At 38.6% G+C, this 17,539-nt stretch overlaps 1 protein-coding gene and 1 non-coding gene across 3 annotated transcripts in view; one reads left to right on the top strand and one right to left on the bottom strand.

The window, feature by feature from the left end:
• Window positions 1-4,308: 4,308 nt before the first annotated feature.
• Window positions 4,309-4,415, top strand: LOC133051310 (U6 spliceosomal RNA). The gene has a single exon (XR_009691816.1). It is a non-coding gene; the product is annotated as a U6 spliceosomal RNA (small nuclear RNA).
• A 12,340-nt stretch (window positions 4,416-16,755) lies between these two features.
• The window catches only part of PPP1R1C (protein phosphatase 1 regulatory inhibitor subunit 1C), a 123,337-nt gene continuing 122,553 nt past the window's right edge, over window positions 16,756-17,539 (bottom strand). For both annotated transcript variants that reach the window (XM_061135820.1, XM_061135819.1), the window contains exon 5: window positions 16,756-16,932. In XM_061135820.1, the coding sequence (XP_060991803.1) occupies window positions 16,844-16,932 (89 nt within the window). In that variant the 3' untranslated portion in view covers window positions 16,756-16,843. The remainder of the gene's footprint in view (window positions 16,933-17,539) is intronic.

Genomic DNA, 17,539 nt, shown 5'->3' on the forward strand with positions numbered 1-17,539 from the left:
TGGAAGATACATAAAGCCTTGCATCCTCTGTTTAATTGCTCTCCTTATATATCACAAAATTTATCCAGCATTTAGCACAAGCTTTAAACAATAATGAAAATATATACTTTAGAGTCAAAAAACAAACACCTAATGATATCCCACATTACATCCCTGTCCTTTCTTCAGAGATAATTCCAAATATTTAAGACACAAATTCTATATATGGACCAACATGCATATTTAAAGCTCTTTGGGGAACTATTTGTCCTTTAGTAGCATTAATAAATTTTCTAGGTTATTTCCTTACCAGTTGTGATGGTTGGCGAGCTTCCTTTGCCTCTCAGACTGATAGGTTTTTATCTCTAATAATTAGATAGTCAATTATTTAGTTCTTGTTATAGTCTTACTGCTGCATTATATTATCTCTTACATTATCTCTTTTATTCCCTATAACTGCTCTTTGAGGATGTGTTATCCCCATCTTTGGATGAGGAACCACGACAGAAGAAGGTAAATCATTTGTGTAGCTCATATAGCTATCAAGTTGAGGACCCTGGATTTGAAGTCTGAGTGTGACTCCCTAAACCACTAGACGGACTGTCTCTGGCCAATGTGAGAGGATCAGTCCTGTCTTCTCCACTCACATTATCCATTACTTTCCTTTTCTAACCTTTACTCCATCCTACTCTTTATTCTCTCTAGGTATTTGTCCCTAAAAGCTACCACTCTGAGAGGGCAGAATTTCTACCGACCAACAGCAGGGGCAAGTATGCTTGGGTGACCAGTGAAATCATGTATTACAGCAGAAAAGGCACCTTTGAGTTCTCTGGATGGAGGAATTATTACCCATGCTTAATATGTGACCTTAAATTTTTCCTTTTCAGATAACCAGTGGTATTCAGTCCAGACCTTTGCTACTGAAAGTGTGGCCCCTTCTTGGGAACTTCTTAGAGACGAAGAATCTCAGGGCCCATCCAAAACTTTTAAACTCTAATTGGCCTTTCAAGAAGATAACTGGTTGATTTCTATACATATCATTGTTCTATATGTTAATCAAATATTATGGAGATAGTTCTAAATACCTACCAAGCACTTAGACATGCAGTTTTTCCACCACACTAGACAAGAGCTCCAGAGTTCACACTCTCAACACTGTTCTACTCCCTCAAAACTAAAGCAAACCAAACCCCTACAAACTCTTCTTTTTTTTTTTCCATTTATTTATATTAGTTGGAGGCTAATTACTTTATAATATTGTAGTGGTTTCTGCCATACATTGATATGAATCAGCCATGGATTTACATGTATTCCCCATCCTGAACCCCCCTCCCACCTTCCTCCCCATCCCATCCCTCTGGGTCATCCTAGTGCACCAGCCCTGAGCACTTGTCTCATGCATCAAACCTGGACTGGCGATCTGTTTCACAGTTGATAATATACATGTTTCAGTGCTATTCTCTCAGATCATCCCACCCTTGCCTTCTCCCACAGAGTCCAAAAGTCTGTCCTATAGACTCTTAAACTGGACACAGTTAACGATTTCTTCAGTTGTTGAGAAGCTTGCTATGACATAGCACTTGGGTTGATTGAAAGTTAAGTTATGTTGTCTCTATAAGCATTAATGACCCATTTCCTTTTTTCTATCAAGAGAGCATTGCATGGTTTAGATCTTTACCTTCTCACACGTGTTCCACATTTGGCTTCTCTACTTTCAGCTCTTTTCACTTTTTCTTTTCTGCACTCTGTTATTATATTGATTTTTGTATCTTACATATGTACGTACATGAAGTCACTCAGTTGTATCCAACTCTTTGCAACCCCATGGACTGTAGCCTACCAGGGTCCTCAGTCCATGGAATTTTCCAGCAAGAGTACTGGAGTGGGTTGCCATTTCCTTCTCCAGGGGATCTTCCCAACACAGGGATTGAACCTGGGTCTCCCACATTACAGGCAGATGCTTTACCATCTGAGCCACCAGGGAAGCCCATTATTATATTAAATCTCCTTAATTCATTCTTTGGAACTACCACTCTTCTTCTCAAAAACAGTTTATCCCTGTTTACACCAGGGGTCAGTAAGCCCTTTCTGTTAAGAATCAGGAAGTGGATATTCTAGGTTTTGCAGGCCACTCCCATAACACTGTCTTTCCTCCTCTTCTTCCTGTTTTCCTTTCCTATTTTTACAAGCTTTAAAAAATGTAAAAAGCAAATATAAAGACAAAGTAAAAGCCATTCTTAACTCGGGGGACAGGAGTGGTCCATCAAACTAGGCCCCCTGGCCTCTGACACTTGCTTCTTTTTCAGATGGAAGAGTTTGTACCCTAAAGAGTAGGCTGCTGATGCCACTGTTGTCATCCCCAGGAGATGTAGCTTCCCCGGGGCCTGCACAACTACCCTGAGGAAGAGGGAGGTGATTATTTCCAGTTCCCCTGGCACCCAGGCACAGCTCCGGGAGCAGTTTAGCAGGGCCGGCTCCACCACTGGTTCTCAACAGTGAGAAGGCTTCAGCCTCACCTGGAGGGCCTGTTAAACTGCAGATTGCTAAGTCCAACCTCCCAGAATGTCTGATGAACTACGGACAGGTTTGTGACACTGTACAGGAGGCAGGGATCAAGACCATCCCCAAGAAGAAGAAATGCAAAAAGGCAAAATGGATATCTGAGAAGGCCTTACAAATGGCTGAGAAAAGAAGAGAAGCTAAAGGCAAAGGAGAAAAGTAGAGATATACCCATTTGAATGCAGATTTCCAAAGAATAGCAAGGAGAGATAAGAAAGCCTTCCTCAGTGATCAGTGCGAAGAAATAGAGGAAAACAATAGAATGGGAAAGACTAGAGATCTCTTCAAGAAAATTAGAGATGCCAAGGGAACATTTCACGCAAAGATGGGCACAATAAAGGACAGAAATGGTATGGACCTAACAGAAGATATTAAGAAGAGGTGTCAAGAATACACAGAAGATCTATACAAAAAAGATCTTCATGACCCAGGTAACCATGATGGTGTGATCATTCACCTAGAGCCAGACATCCTGGAATGCGAAGTCAAGTGGGCCTTAGGAAGCATCACTATGAAGAAAGCTAGTGGAGGTGATGGAATTCCAGTTGAGCTATTTCAAATCCTAAAAGATGATGCTGTGAAAGTGCTGCACTCAATATGCCAGCAAATTTGGTAAATTCAGCAGTGGCCACAGGACTGGAAAAAGTCAGTTTTCATTCCAGTCCCACAGAAAGGCAATGCCAAACTACCGCACAATTGCACTCCTCTCACATGCTAGCAAAGAAATGCTCAAAATTCTCCAAGCAAGGCTTCAACAGTATGTGAACCGAGAACTTCCAGATATTCAAGCTGGATTTAAAAAAGGCAGAGGAACCAGAGATCAAATTGCCAACATCTATTGGATCATCGAAAAAGCACCACAGTTCCAGAAAAACATCTACTTCTGTTTTATCGACTACGCTGAAGCCTTTGACTGTGTGGATCACAACAAACTATGGAAAATTCTGAAAGAGATGGGAATACCAGACCACCTGACCTGCCTCCTGAGAAACCTGTATGCAGGTCAATAAGCAACAGGTAGAACTGGACATGGAACAACAGACTGGTTCCAAATAGGAAAAGGAGTACGTCAGGGCTATATATTGTCACTCTGCTTATTTAACTTATATGCAGAGCACCTCATGAGAAATGCTGGGCTGGAGGAAGCACAAGCTGGAATCAAATTGCAGGGAGAAATATCAATAACCTCAGATATGCAGATGACACCACCCTTATGGCAGAAAGCGAAGAAGAACTAAAGAACATCTTGATGAAAATGAATCAGGAGAGTAAAAATGTTGGCTTAAAATTCAACATTCAGAAAACTAAGATCATGGCATCTGGTCCCATCACTTCATGGCAAATAGATGGGGAAATGGTGAGAGACTTTATTTTTTGTGCTCCAAAATTGCTGCAGATGGTGACTGCAGCCATGAAATTAAAAGATGCTTGCTCCTTGGAAGAAAAGCTGTGACCAACCTAAACAGCATATTGAAAAGCAGAGACATTACTTTGCCGACAAAAGTCTGTCTAGTCAAAGCTATGGTTTTTCCAGTAGTCATGTATGGATGTGAGAGTTTGACTATAAACAAAGCTGAGCACCAAAGAATTGATGCTTTTGAACTGTGGTGCTGGAGAAGACTTAAGAGTCCCTTGCGTTGCTAGGAGATGAAACCAGTCAATCCAAAGAAAATCAGTCCTGAATACTCATTGAAAGGACTGATGCTGAAGCTGAAACTCCAATACTTTGGCCACCTGATGAGAAGAACTGACTCATTTGAAAAGACCCTGGTGCTCGCTTCGGCGGCACGTATACTAAAATTGGAACGATACAGAGAAGATTAGCATGGCCCCTGCGCAAGGATGGCACGCAGATTCGTGAAGCGTTCCATATTTTTAAGAAGAAAAAAAAGAGAGAGAGAAAAGACCCTGATGCTGGGAAAGATTGGGGGCAGGAGGAGACGGGGTCGACAGAGGATGAGATGGCTGGATGGCATCACCGACTGGATGAACATGAGTTTGAGCAAGCTCCAGGAGTTGGTGGACAGGGAACCCTGGTGTGCTGCACTCCATGGGGTCACAAAGATTTGGACAAGAATGAGGGACTTCACTGAACTGACCTCCCAGAGAGTCTGATACCATGAGTCCAGGGTAGAGCCTGAGGTGATACTGATGCCATTGAACTAAAGATCTCACCTTAAGGACCCTGGTTTACAAATGAGCAAGGCTTAAACACTTTAGCGTAGTATTCAAAGTCCTTTGCAGTCTAAGCCCAGCCTATCATTTTAGCCGCAGCCTTCCCTGCACTGCTCACCACTCCTGGACCTCAGCTCTGCCTCTGCACATGATGCCTCCTCGGCATGGACCTTGCTACCCCCTTTTGCCACCTTTACCTCTCCCTGTCCCTCCTTCTAAGGACCTGAGAACAGAAAGCTCCTTCTCCCAGAAAGCCTCTTCTCATCACCGGGTCAGAACTCTCAGACCTTCTTCTCTGGATGAACACATCTCATATCCCTCTGTGCTACTTGCAGTTCTCCATTTCATGTGTTTGCTGCCAGATTTTAAGATAAAGAAGCACTGAAACTTACACATAGTAGTAAATATTACACATTTTCAGTAAATATTCATTAAATAAATGAATGTGAATAAGTAAATGAAGGTAAGAAGGAAAAGTTTATTTTTGTTTGTTCTGATATATGATTGAGTTAATCTTTTTCAGATAACATCTCTAGTTAATTCAACAAAAATGAGACTCACTTTTCAGGCTTTTTATATCTACATAATTCCAAGAGTCCATTTGTGTTTTTTTTTCCCCCCTCAGAACAGACAAATGGCGGGGGGCAGGGGAGGGATGTGCATTAATTCTTAATAGCTTGCTAAAAGCAAACCTGGATACAAGAAAAACATTAAAGTCTCCCCATCTGTCTCTTGTCTACCATTGGGGAGATGGGTCTGCTGGTGCAGAGACATATGAATTATAGCTAATCTTACCAACTTTACGAGGAGAAAAACTCACATTTCCTGGCTGATTTTCTATAGCCTTGATGATTCTTATGGGGAAACAATACAAGCTTCAGAGCAACACTGGCCTCAATTCATAATATGTCTTTGGTAATTGGTAGCTGTCAAGCTTTATATTTCCTAACTTCTCACCACAGAGACTTTGGTAGAATGGCAAAATAACAGTGAAGAACATTTAAAGGACCTAGACAGTACTTGACACACTGTTGGTTCTAAATTAACAGAAGTTAATATTATTTTATTTTTATCCAGGTGTTGTTATTTCTTGTTGAATTTTATGTAGAAGACCTGAGGCAAGAAATATCTCATCCAAAGACTGAATTTGGCCCTTAGTTCAATTTCAGACTTCGTTGATTACAGTTTCTGTGATCTTGGCCTCAATTTTCTCACCTATGAAATGGAGATAGTAAGAGTAACTATTTTATAGAATTACTGGAAAGATTACATGAAATGGCCCATGTAAGGTGCTGAGAATATCCACTGACATATAGAAAAGCTGAAATAGTATGAACTATAAGAATATCAGGAGCTCCACCTCAATCCTTTAAAATTAATTATTGCTTATAGTTGCAGGATTTTGACTTCAACAGCAATATCCTAAAAGTCCACATGATGGAGAGGTTGTTCCATGTGAAGAGTAGGCCACCTGTTTTATAATAGAGGTCAGCATTTATGTCCTTGGCTTTTTAGAAAAGCAAAATTACATATAGATATATTGAAGTACAGTTTGACCTATATAGACAGATAACAATATTGATATATGTGGATATTCAATTTTAGGGACTTTATAAAATGTAAATATTGGAAAACAGCATAAAGATAAAATAACTATAACCTTTAGACTTTCTGAATGGAGTGTTAAATAAAACACATGATTTGACAATCCAAGTGTACTTAGAAGCAACAGTAGCAGTTTCTCAAAAAAAACAAAAACCCTGCAAGCAAACTTCTCATTAACAAAATTTTAAAAAAGCTCTCTTTGGTGGAAACAAAAAAGGGAGGAGAACTTTGATAATGTGGAGATTGTGAGAGAACAGCAGATGTGTCCACTAAATGTGGTAAGTCAGATGCCTTCTAGGAGCCAAGTGGGTCAACAATGAAATGGTAATCTTACAATACACTGGAGACAAGAGGGCCGCTAGAAATAGCCATGGTGCAGAAGACACATTCAGCAGGAAATGACTTGGCAGGTGTGGACAGGAACTCATTAAGAGCAAGCTGTGCGGTCAGGGAGGGGAGAGAGGAGGAGCTGGTCTTGCCTCTGCCTTGGGCTCGCTCTCTGGCTCCTTCCTCTTCCGCCTCCCACTCTGCCACAGTCCTACGCCTTTGTTTCTTTTGTCTAGTTCATTCTGGGTCTCTCCCTCCATTCCCACCTAGCTTTCTCTTAGAAAATAATTTGAAAACAATAACTTAGGGAAATATTTATTTTAAAAAAGTTTTAATTCTGTGTGCTTAATCTAATAGCAAATGGGTTAAATCTCTTTTTGCCCTTTAAAATAAGCTCCATTTTTATTTCAGTGTGGTTACATTATGTACATGTACATACACAGTTGGACACATATGCATATATTTTATGGGCTTCCCAGGCAGCTCAGTGGTAAAGAATCTGCCTGCCAATGCAGGAGACATGGGTTCGATCCCTGGGTTGGGAAGATCCCCTGGAGAAGGAAATGGCAATCCACTCCAGTATTCTTTGCCAGAAAATCCCCACGAACAGAGGAGCCTGGCAAGCTACAGTCCGTGGGGTTGCAAAAAGGCAGACAGGACTTGGTGACTAAACAGCAGCAACAATAATGTTTAAAACACCAGACAAATGTAACAAATAAATGACAATCTCAAATAGGAAATTTATGTCCCATTAGGGCACAAGAAGAAAGATGAGAGCAGCATCTGGTAATGTGATTAGTACGATTAGGGAAACACATCTACAGAACTTACACTGCAGGGGAAATGTAATGGGAAAATACCCAATTACTGCAATGCCTTGACAAGTGCTAGTCTCTAAAAAATAAAGGAGAGAAGATATTCTCTTATGATTCTTGAAGAGATCTTTAAGCATCTGCAAGTAATTGTTGCAAAGTTCTTATTGTTCCACTGCTTTGATTAATAGTTATACCGTTGCAGAGGTTATAGTTATACTGTAGCAGAGGAAAGACAGATTAATAGGAAATAAGTATACATGAACATTTAATATAAATTTTGCAGGACACAGGAATCTTCATAAGGAAATGAAGATCCAAAGAAACAGATCTGAGCGTTTTTTTGCTAGGATTGATGAAGAATGGACAGCCGTGGAAGAATATGACAGGTTAAGAAGTGTGAGGTGAACAGAGGAAACGGGGAAACCTCTAACGCCTGTGTGTTTGGATTCCTCAAAGGGTCCCTTTGTCTTCAGAGACAAGGATCCTTCTCCCCAGGTCCAGGGAGGACACCTTTCACGTGAGGATTTTAAGCCCGTTTCAGTGGAGAAGGACAGCGAGAAGGTCAGAGTGAGCCTCCTTTTTCTGTTTTCTCAGAATCCTCCAACTTAAAATATCCAGTATGCCCAGGTGCCATATTTGGGAGTAGTGTGTCCTGAATCCCATCACTACTTTTGAGAAAAATGGATTTTTAAATTCCAGTGCAACTCCTTCCTCAATTAGTTTGAGGAGAGAAGCAGTTAGAATATTGTTTGGTTCCTCCTTAAGCAGCATGTTGCTTTTTCAATACTGTAATATCTATAGTATATTCTCTATAATTACTCATTTAGGTCTGTGGTAATTATGATTATTTAGATTATTTTTACTTTTTCTGCAATATATAATCTGGGAGATGGTATGTGAAAAATTATCATTCCTCAACTTCTGGAAGAGAGATGGGGAAAGATAATTTGATAATAAAAAATAACAACTTGTGCAATTTACTTTTATTTTACAATTTATTAGAAATTAAGAAAAAGGAACAACTTAAAAAGATTAATGTCTTTTTTTCTCTAAGAATAGATTGTACTTAGGATTGTCATAAACTTGGCAAATCCTTTTTTTGTAAGATACTAAAGACTATTTTTTAAGGGAAGCTTGGTGTGCTACAGTCCATAGGGTCTCAAAGAGTCGGACACAGCTGAGTGACTGAACAACTACAAACATAGGAAGGGCTTTCCTGATGGCTCGCTCGGTAAAGATGTGCCTGCAGTGCAGGAGACGCAGGTTCTATTCCTGGGTCCGGAAGATCCCCTGGAGAAGGAAATAGCAACCCCCTCCAGTGTTCTTGCTTGAAGAATTCCATGGACAGAGGAGCCTGGTGAGCTACAGTTCAAAGGGTTTCAAAGAGCCCAACCTGACTAAGTGCCTAAGCATACATGCAAACATAGAAAAGATTTCTAAATGTGCCAAATACTTCAAAAAGAGTTTCAGATTTTCTTTTTTATTGGCCATAGGTCATTTTAGTTTGAAGTCAATGTCAAAGCATCAAAGTAAAACTCAGGTCCTTCTTCCCACCCCAGTCTCAGCAAAAGTATCCCCATATGCTTTGTGTATGAAATGTAGAAAACTTACTTCTAAGTCAATCTATAAAGCACTATAAGAAAACATAAAAACCTATGGTTCCTAAGGAGGATAGGCTTTTTCATCCTAAAAACTATTACAACTTCTCAAACAGATCATAAGACAGTGGAAGAGTTTGTTGGACCATTGGTTCATTTAGGGCCACTTTCTTTGGACTCTAGTTTCCTGTTCTGTAAAATGAATCCTACCCATCATACATATTTAATGTGATTATTAGCTGAAAAACAGGTGAGGCCGCTTTATTAATTGTAAGGAACTGAGCATATAGTTACTAGCAGGATGGCAACAATAGAAGCCTTCTCATTTTTATAACTGACATTGGAATTATATGTAGTAGACTATCAATATATATGTGTGTGTGTATATATATATTTGTGGAAATAAATTGAATCAAAACCAATAGCATTTGAAAAGCAAAGGAATAAATAAATATAATGGAATTTGAAAAACAAGAAAGAAAATATATTTAAAATCCTCCTTATTGTAAGAGAAAATCTATTGCGACCCCATGGACTATACAATCCATAGAATTCTCCAGGTCAGAATACTGGAGTGGGTAGGCTTTCCCTTCTCCAGGGGATCTTCCAACCCAAGTGCTCAAACACAGGTCTCCCACGTTGCGGGTGCATTCTTTACCAGCTGAGATACAAGGGAAGCCCAAGAATACTGGGGTGGGTAGCCTATCCCTTCTGCAGTGGATCTTCTGGACCCAAGAATCGAACGGGGGTCTCCTGCATTTCAGGCAAACACTTTACCAACTGAGCTATCAGGGAAGCCCCTATTCCAGAAGTAGAGAAACTAAAAATGAATCACTTAAAATTTACTCAAATTCAAGATGTCACTTTTGGCTATAGAGAGAAATAAATTGAAACGAAAAAGAACTTGGCAAATAATGTAGCATCAGTGATTAGCCGAAAAAAAAAGAAGGAACAATTAATGAAAAGCATGTCAATGTTTATGTATAAAATATTGAAAGTACTTCAGAGAGCAGTCCTGGAGAAAGAAAATGACACATGATGATGGAGTTGGAGGTGATGGTGGTGATGGGTATTTGTTTTGCATTGGTATTTTTCCAAGCACAAGTAGGAACACAGCACTAAATCAGCTTCTGTTTGTTATCAACCCATTTTGCACCTGGAGGAGAAAAAGAAAATTATTACTTCAGAACACAGGGAGAATATTCCAGAGAATTTAATACCATGTCATGTAAATCTCTGTAGAGGGAAAAATCTGCTATGCATCACTTAAAGGCAAGAAACTTGTAATGCTTAGATAAATTATCCAATTGGAGATTTGTGAGAGGAAATTTTTCCTGGAAAGATTTCCTTTAAAATTTTAAAAGGATAAAAATATATCACCAGTTTTCAGACCATTTTCTAAGAAGTCAAAAGAGAAAACAATTGGCTACAATGCTAATGCTGTTACATGCATGCATACTATACATACATGTAGTATATGTGTATTTCTAACTGAAACAATTTTGTTCTGGTGGCTCTCAGACAAGCATTCAAAGATACCCCTTTTCTCTTCTGATCCCATCTTCCTTTAGTGCTGCTGCTTTCCGTCTAGTCCCATCTCTTCTGTCCTTTGCTGCTTGTCTGCAGTTCCTGAAAGAGCCAAAGCGGGAAACAAAGGTCTTAGGGTTGGAAGGAGCCTCACATGATCGTCTGGTTACCCCTCCCCCTATCATTCTTCACATTTCACTGATTAGGACTGGGTCCCTGGCTTCCCGGTCCATCACCAACTCCTGGAGCTTGCTCAAACTCATTCCAACGAGTCAGTGATTCCATCCAGCCATCTCATCCTCTGTCATCCCCTTCTTCTGCCATCATTCTATCCCAGCATCAGGATCTTTTCAAATAAGTAAGTTCTTTGCATCAGGTGGCCAAATTATTGGAGTTTCAGCTTCAGGATCAGTCCTTCTAATGAATATTCAGGGCTGATTTCTTTTAGGATGTACTGGTTGGATCTCCTTGCAGTCCAAGGGATCTCAAGAGTCTTCTCCAACACCACAGTTCAAAAGCATCAATTCTCTGAGATGTTAAGGACAATGAAAAGTACCTAGATGCCCATTGTTGTCTGGAGGCACAATTCCAGTTCTGAACATTTTCCTGCATGATATATAAATAAACCTCTATCTATTGTTTGCTGGTTTTCTATTATTTGCAGTCAAATGCTTGTTCTAAAAATAATGAAGAATCATTTGCTGAACATACTCTAGAATTCTGTTATTTTTAGGATTCTAACATGTTAATGCCATATTCTCCCGGGGCTTGCTGTGCTCATTCCCTCAAATTAGCCCCATTTTTACAAAAAGAGGAAGGGGAAAATTTTGGTAAGTCATATTTGTAGATTGAGAAGAAAAGTGAAAATAAATCCAATACCAATTTAGTCTACTTTCTCCAATTGTTTTCTTCAAGTTACCAGGCTTCTTTGAGTTCCTTCCTTCACCTCCTTTTCTCTCTAATCTACTCTCATGTTCATCTTCTCTCTACCGGCCAAGTCTCCACTATCTGCATAAATTAAGTATGAAATGCAGTGAGAGAAGTGGCCTGCACCAATGTCTGTATCCACAGAATAAGGGAGTCTCACACTAAACATCTAGGACAGTTCTCTTTACAAAGAGACTCTTTACAAAATGCAATCAGGCACCTGTGCATTCATGTAGATTATTTCATTTAACTCACACAACCTTGTAAACTATAAGTTTTTACCTCCATTGCTATGTGAATTCTATGGGATATTTGTAAAGTTTACACCATAATTATTTACAATTTACAAAACCGAAGATGCTCTCCATCACTTTCCAAAAGCTCTTCTTACTCTGAAATTTAGTTCTTCAGAATATTATGAAGACTAATAATTTAATTTCTTCAACAGATTTCACATTTCAGTAACGTACACATTTTTAATGCAGGAGACATTAGAGATGTAGGTTCGATCCCTGGGTCAGGAAGATCCCTTGGAGGAGGGCATGCTAACCCACTCCAGTATTCTTGCCTGGGAAATCCCATGGACAGAGGAGCCTGGAGGGCTATAGTCCATGGGGTTGCAAAGAGTCGGACATGACTAAAGTGACTTAGCACACATGTAGGCATGCATACCTACCAGCTTTGAAGACTGGTTTTTAGAATCAAGGACTTAGAAAACTAAGGACAGTTCTTTCCCATCCTCCTTTGGAAAAATCAAGTACTCAAAATTCCATGTAACCGTAAACACTTCAGTGTAGTTAGACATGCTTTTCCATTATCAGTTGCACTTTACATTGCTTGCTTTTAGATATGGGTAAATAGAATTTTTAAAGCAATGCAATGTAAGTGGTTTATTTATGAATTCATAAATCCATATTGCTTCTAAGCAAACTCTGCAATACTTGCAATTAAGTTATTTGCTATGACAATACCCCATAACAGTGTTTCTAAAACTTCACTCAATTGTATATCACTTTCGTGATTTTGAGGTATCACTTCTACTATGATTCAGTTCAGTTCAGTCACTCAGTCATGTCCAACTCTTTGTGACCATGAACAACAGCCCGCCAGGCCTCCCTGTCCATCACCAACTACTGGAGTCTACCCAAACCCATGTCCATCGAGTTGGTGATGCTATCCAACCATCTCATCCTCTGTCGTCCCCTTCTCCTCCTGCCCCCAATCTTTCCCAGCATCAGGGTCTTTTCAAATGAGTCAGCTCTTCGCATCAGGTGGCCAAAGTATTGGAGCTTCAGCTTCAGCATCAGTCCCTCCAATGAACACTCAGGACTGATCTCCTTTAGGATGAACTGGCTGGATCTCCTTGCAGTCCAAGGGACTCTCAAGAGTCTTCTCTAACACCACAGTTCAAAAGCATCAATTCTTCGGTGCTCAGCTTTCTTTATCATCCAACTCTCACATCCACACAGGACTACTGGAAAAACCATAGCCTTGACTAGATGGACCTTTGTTGGCAAAGTAATGTCTCTGCTTTTTAGTATGCTGTCTAGGTTGATCATAACTTTCCTTCCAAGGAGTAATGGTCTTTTAATTTCATGGCTGCAGTCACCACCTGCAGTGATTTTGGAGCTCAGAAAAATAAAGTCAGACATTGTTTCCACTGTATCCCCATCTATTTGCCATGAAGTGATGGGACCAGATGCCATGATCTTAGTTTTCTGAATGTTGAGCTTTAAGCCGACTTTTTCACTCTCCTCTTTCACTTTCATCAAGAGGCTCTTTAGTTCTTCACTTTCTGCCATAAGGGTGGTGTCATCTGCATATCTGAGGTTATTGATGTTTCTCCCAGCAATCTTAATTATTTAACTATGATTATTTAACTACTATGATTGTTTAACACCTTTTAAAAATATTGATTTAAAATATACTCACACTTTAAGCTTGTCTCATCCTAAGCAACAATAGCTTAAGGATTGGTGATTAAGTATCCTTTCTAATATATGATCGTATTTATAAATATAAAAATAACTTGCCCATGGCTAACCTAAAATCATCCATTTCCACAATATAGACAGCAGTAATATAATTGAAATACAATTTAAAATGGATTGTTTTGAATTAAAATTTAAAAGAATGGTGAAACTTTTTTAAGAACAGAAAATTGTCTGAGAATTTTGTTTATTATAAACAAAACTCTGGGAAGAAGAGGGGGCTATAAAATTATTGTTTAATAGAAATAAATCTTGCCTAGAATTCTGCTCTACCCCTCTATACTCTCTGCTTCAGGTCCTCATGTGTAGAGGGATTTAAAAAATACTCAGCTAATCCAACTGACTTAATCTTTCCCAGATTCAGAGTATGCAATGCAAGAGTATCAAAGAACAAGTGGCCAGCATGGTCAGAAAGGACTGGGAGGAACTGATGAAGTATTATCTCAGAAAGGAGACCACTTAGGAGATGACACCAGAGTGTTCTTCGGTATCTGAACAGATGTGATACGGGAAGGAGGTAAAGTGCAGCAGAAAGAGAGAGATTAACACACAAAAGAAGAAAGTTCCTTGGCTGGGTTTGGGATTCATCTGGAGCCATTCAAGAGTAAGAGAAGCAATCCCATGTCTGTGCTGTTGTAGGGGGTGTATGAGAGAAGGTTTGGATAGAGAGTCTCAGGTCATTTCTCATTCCAGCAGCACTGATAAACACCAGTTATTAAATACTCATTATGGGGGTCGCAAAGAGTTGGACACGACTGAGCAACTGAACTGAACTGAGCTGATGCTGGGCTAAACTTTTTATAGACCCATCTCTTTTAATTTTCACAATTACCCAATAAGGGTAAGTAAGTATGATTGTACTCATTTTACAGATGGAGATACTGAGTCTAAAACTTGGTAGAGGTTGAATTTGAACCCAAGTCAGTTGACTCAAAGCCCACCTACTAACCATTATATTACATTATAAATGCTGTCTGGGAAAGAAAAAGTTTTTGTTTTGTTTTGCTGTGTTTTGTTTTGGTCAGAAAATCTTTCAGCCAAACTGAAGCCAAGTTGTCACTGTGAAAAAATTTTGCTGTAAACTGTAACTGTGTGAAAAGGAACCTGAAGAGCCATTATCTCAGCTGGTTTCCTTGAAATTTCTGAGAAAGTCAACACTTTTCCAAAGAAAAACTTAGGATTGTAATTGTGACCTCCATGTTTTGAGGGTAGAGAATAAAATAGAAGAAACCAGTGATTCTGAAGGAAACATTCTTTTAATTTTGATGTCTTTTTATTTTTAAAAATGGAAAACAGAAGAATCCAGAGGTCATGCTGTTTATTTCCCCACAATGTTACAAAATCAGCAAAAGCTTTGATTTCTTTTGCTTGTCTGAATCCTTTTGAAAAAACATTTATAAAAATGTCTGTTCATAAGAAGGGAAGGGCAGTTTTATTTTTTAGCACCTCAGGGTACCTCAAATAATCTCAAGGGGTATCGGGATGTTTTCCAAACACAAATAATTCAAAATCACCTAAATATGTGCCTTAATCAGCTTTTAATCATGGAGAAACTTAGAAAATCAAATAAACAGTCATAGCAGGCGGTCTAGAAACTCCAGAAATTTGGGGTGAAACTGGCTTCACAAAAACAAAACAAGCCAGGGGGAAGGAGGGAGAAGAGAAAGAAAGGAAGGAAGGATGAGAGGCAGGAAAGAAGAAAAGAAGAAAGGAGAAAAGAAGGAAACTTGGAATAAGTATTCATACATACTTGAGATACTACTTGTCAATGAGTTTTGCATTTATTTTCTTGGGGAAAATATCCTAAGGAAAACAATTGTTATCTCTATTTCACTGCCTTATAGATTCACCCATTTCCTTTCATCTATATATTATAAAACTCACAGTCAAAATTAAAAACAGTAGTTTTACTCCTTTGCACCTTGATACTAAGATCCCACAGTAGATTTCACATTTGATTTTTTCTTCCTATCTTAGTTTATCTCTTTACTGACTTTTGAGAAATCTTTTCAACTTAATTTTTTTGATCAATGAAACATTTGAACTTCACTAATATTATTAATGTGGGAGCCAAATTGGGCATTCCTTCACCTCCATTAGGCTTCCCAGGCGGCTCTAGCAGTAAAGAACTTACCTTTTAATGCCACTGAGACTTAAGAGATGGGAATTCGATCCCTGGGTCGGGAAGATCCCCAGGAGGAGGGCATGGCAACCCACTCCAGTATTCTTGCCTGGAGAATTCCATGGACAGAGGAGCCTGGAGGGCTACAGTCCACTAAATTATGTGGTACAGATACTCTATAATGCAATAAATAATTAATATTGTTCAGGATGCCAGGACTTTGAATTATCAAAAGTCATATTCAGTAAATACATACTGTCTCGGAAAATCTTGCTTTGCACTGATGTTTCTCTGCCAGTTCTGTAGTGGAACAATAATCTTTCCTCTATTTTCATAACACCCGGCAAAGTACCTTTTTAGAGATAAACTCATAAACAATAGTTGTTGAATTAATAAAAGCATGAATTAATGAAATTTCTTATGATAATAGATTTATAAAATCTAATTATTCATTAAAATGCAATAGGAAACACCTCATATTTCAAGTAATAGCCAAAAATAAGCAAAAGGGGAGATTTGGTATGTTTTATTTTAGAGTTATAATTTTTCTTTCTGAATAACTAGTGGAAGTGATAAAAAATACATCTCTCACAGCTTAGAAAATGGAGAGACTTCTGTGGTCCTTTAACCATTAATGTGTTGTTGAAGAGAAAAAGATGTTTAATATCTAAAGGTGAATACCTTTTGATATTTTGAATCAAAAAATCTGGCATTTCTTAATCATTTTGAAATAAATACCATGTACCATTAAGTATACAGAAATGTGATAAATGCAGAGCTTAACTTAAAAGTTTAATTAAATTCCTCTGTAAGTTAAACCCAGACACGTACTCATGTCTAAAGATATTTAATATTTATTTTTTTCCTTTAAAGTTATGCTATTTACATTTGACCTTAGAAGGCAAATTGTATCAGTAGGACATCAGGGATTAAGCTGGGCAGTATTAAAGTTAGAACACTCACATGTTTGCACATTTTCTATGTTGTTAAAAAGAAAAATCACTGTAAAATAAATACTTATTCTTTAATTGTAAGTATCATAATATGAAACAATCTGTAGGTAGTTCTAAAGTTCCATCAAGGGGCACTTCCCAGGAGGTGTGTTACTATTGTATGAGTGTGGCGAGCAGAGAAGTCAAGCAGTGGCATTCCATGGGCTATTCAGAAAGGTTGATAGTTCAGTTATTCCCAAGAAGCCTTCTTGTTGCAGACCCGTAATTAATGGTCCCACTGCTGCACACTCTCGTTCACGCCTTCTTCCTCTTCAGGGAATGCTGATTCATTCTGGCCTTTCATATGCTTAACCCCTGAAATTATAAAAATTATGCTCAATTTATTTCTGGCAGATTGACTGCTTTGCTCCAAGAGATGAAGAAAATGACTGGAACGTTTTCATTGGTGTATATGTGTTTTCTCCAAGAATCTCAACAATCAATCCTATATAGACCTTTTAATTAATTCACCGAGGGATTAAAAACACACCCAGCCCAATTTCCATTAGAGACAGGCATCTTTTATAGTAATTAAACCTTCTTCATTAAGAATTGCATCACTGCCTATTAAAAACCTGTTAACTAAAAATCTGCTCACAGGCTCTTATGGTAATTTTGACAAATCACTTAGTTCAAATATTTCTTTTGGCATCCCTGAATTCTGTTACAATGAGAACCATTAGAACCTCAGGAACAAAGAGGTCTGTGTGCACCATTTCTGTAACTTGCAAACAAAAAAAGAATATTGTTAGTCTTCTTTAGGAATAAAAACATATGGATATGATTCTGAAACTTCTGTATTAAAAATTCTTCAGTCGCTTCCTCCACAACCTACACAGAGGAAAACCATTGTCACATCTTTGCCTGCTATGTAAGTTTATATGACCTGGCTTCTACCTACCTATCTGGCCTTATTTCCACC

This window comes from Dama dama, chromosome 33, assembly GCF_033118175.1.
Source record: "Dama dama isolate Ldn47 chromosome 33, ASM3311817v1, whole genome shotgun sequence".
Lineage (NCBI taxonomy): Eukaryota > Metazoa > Chordata > Mammalia > Artiodactyla > Cervidae > Dama > Dama dama.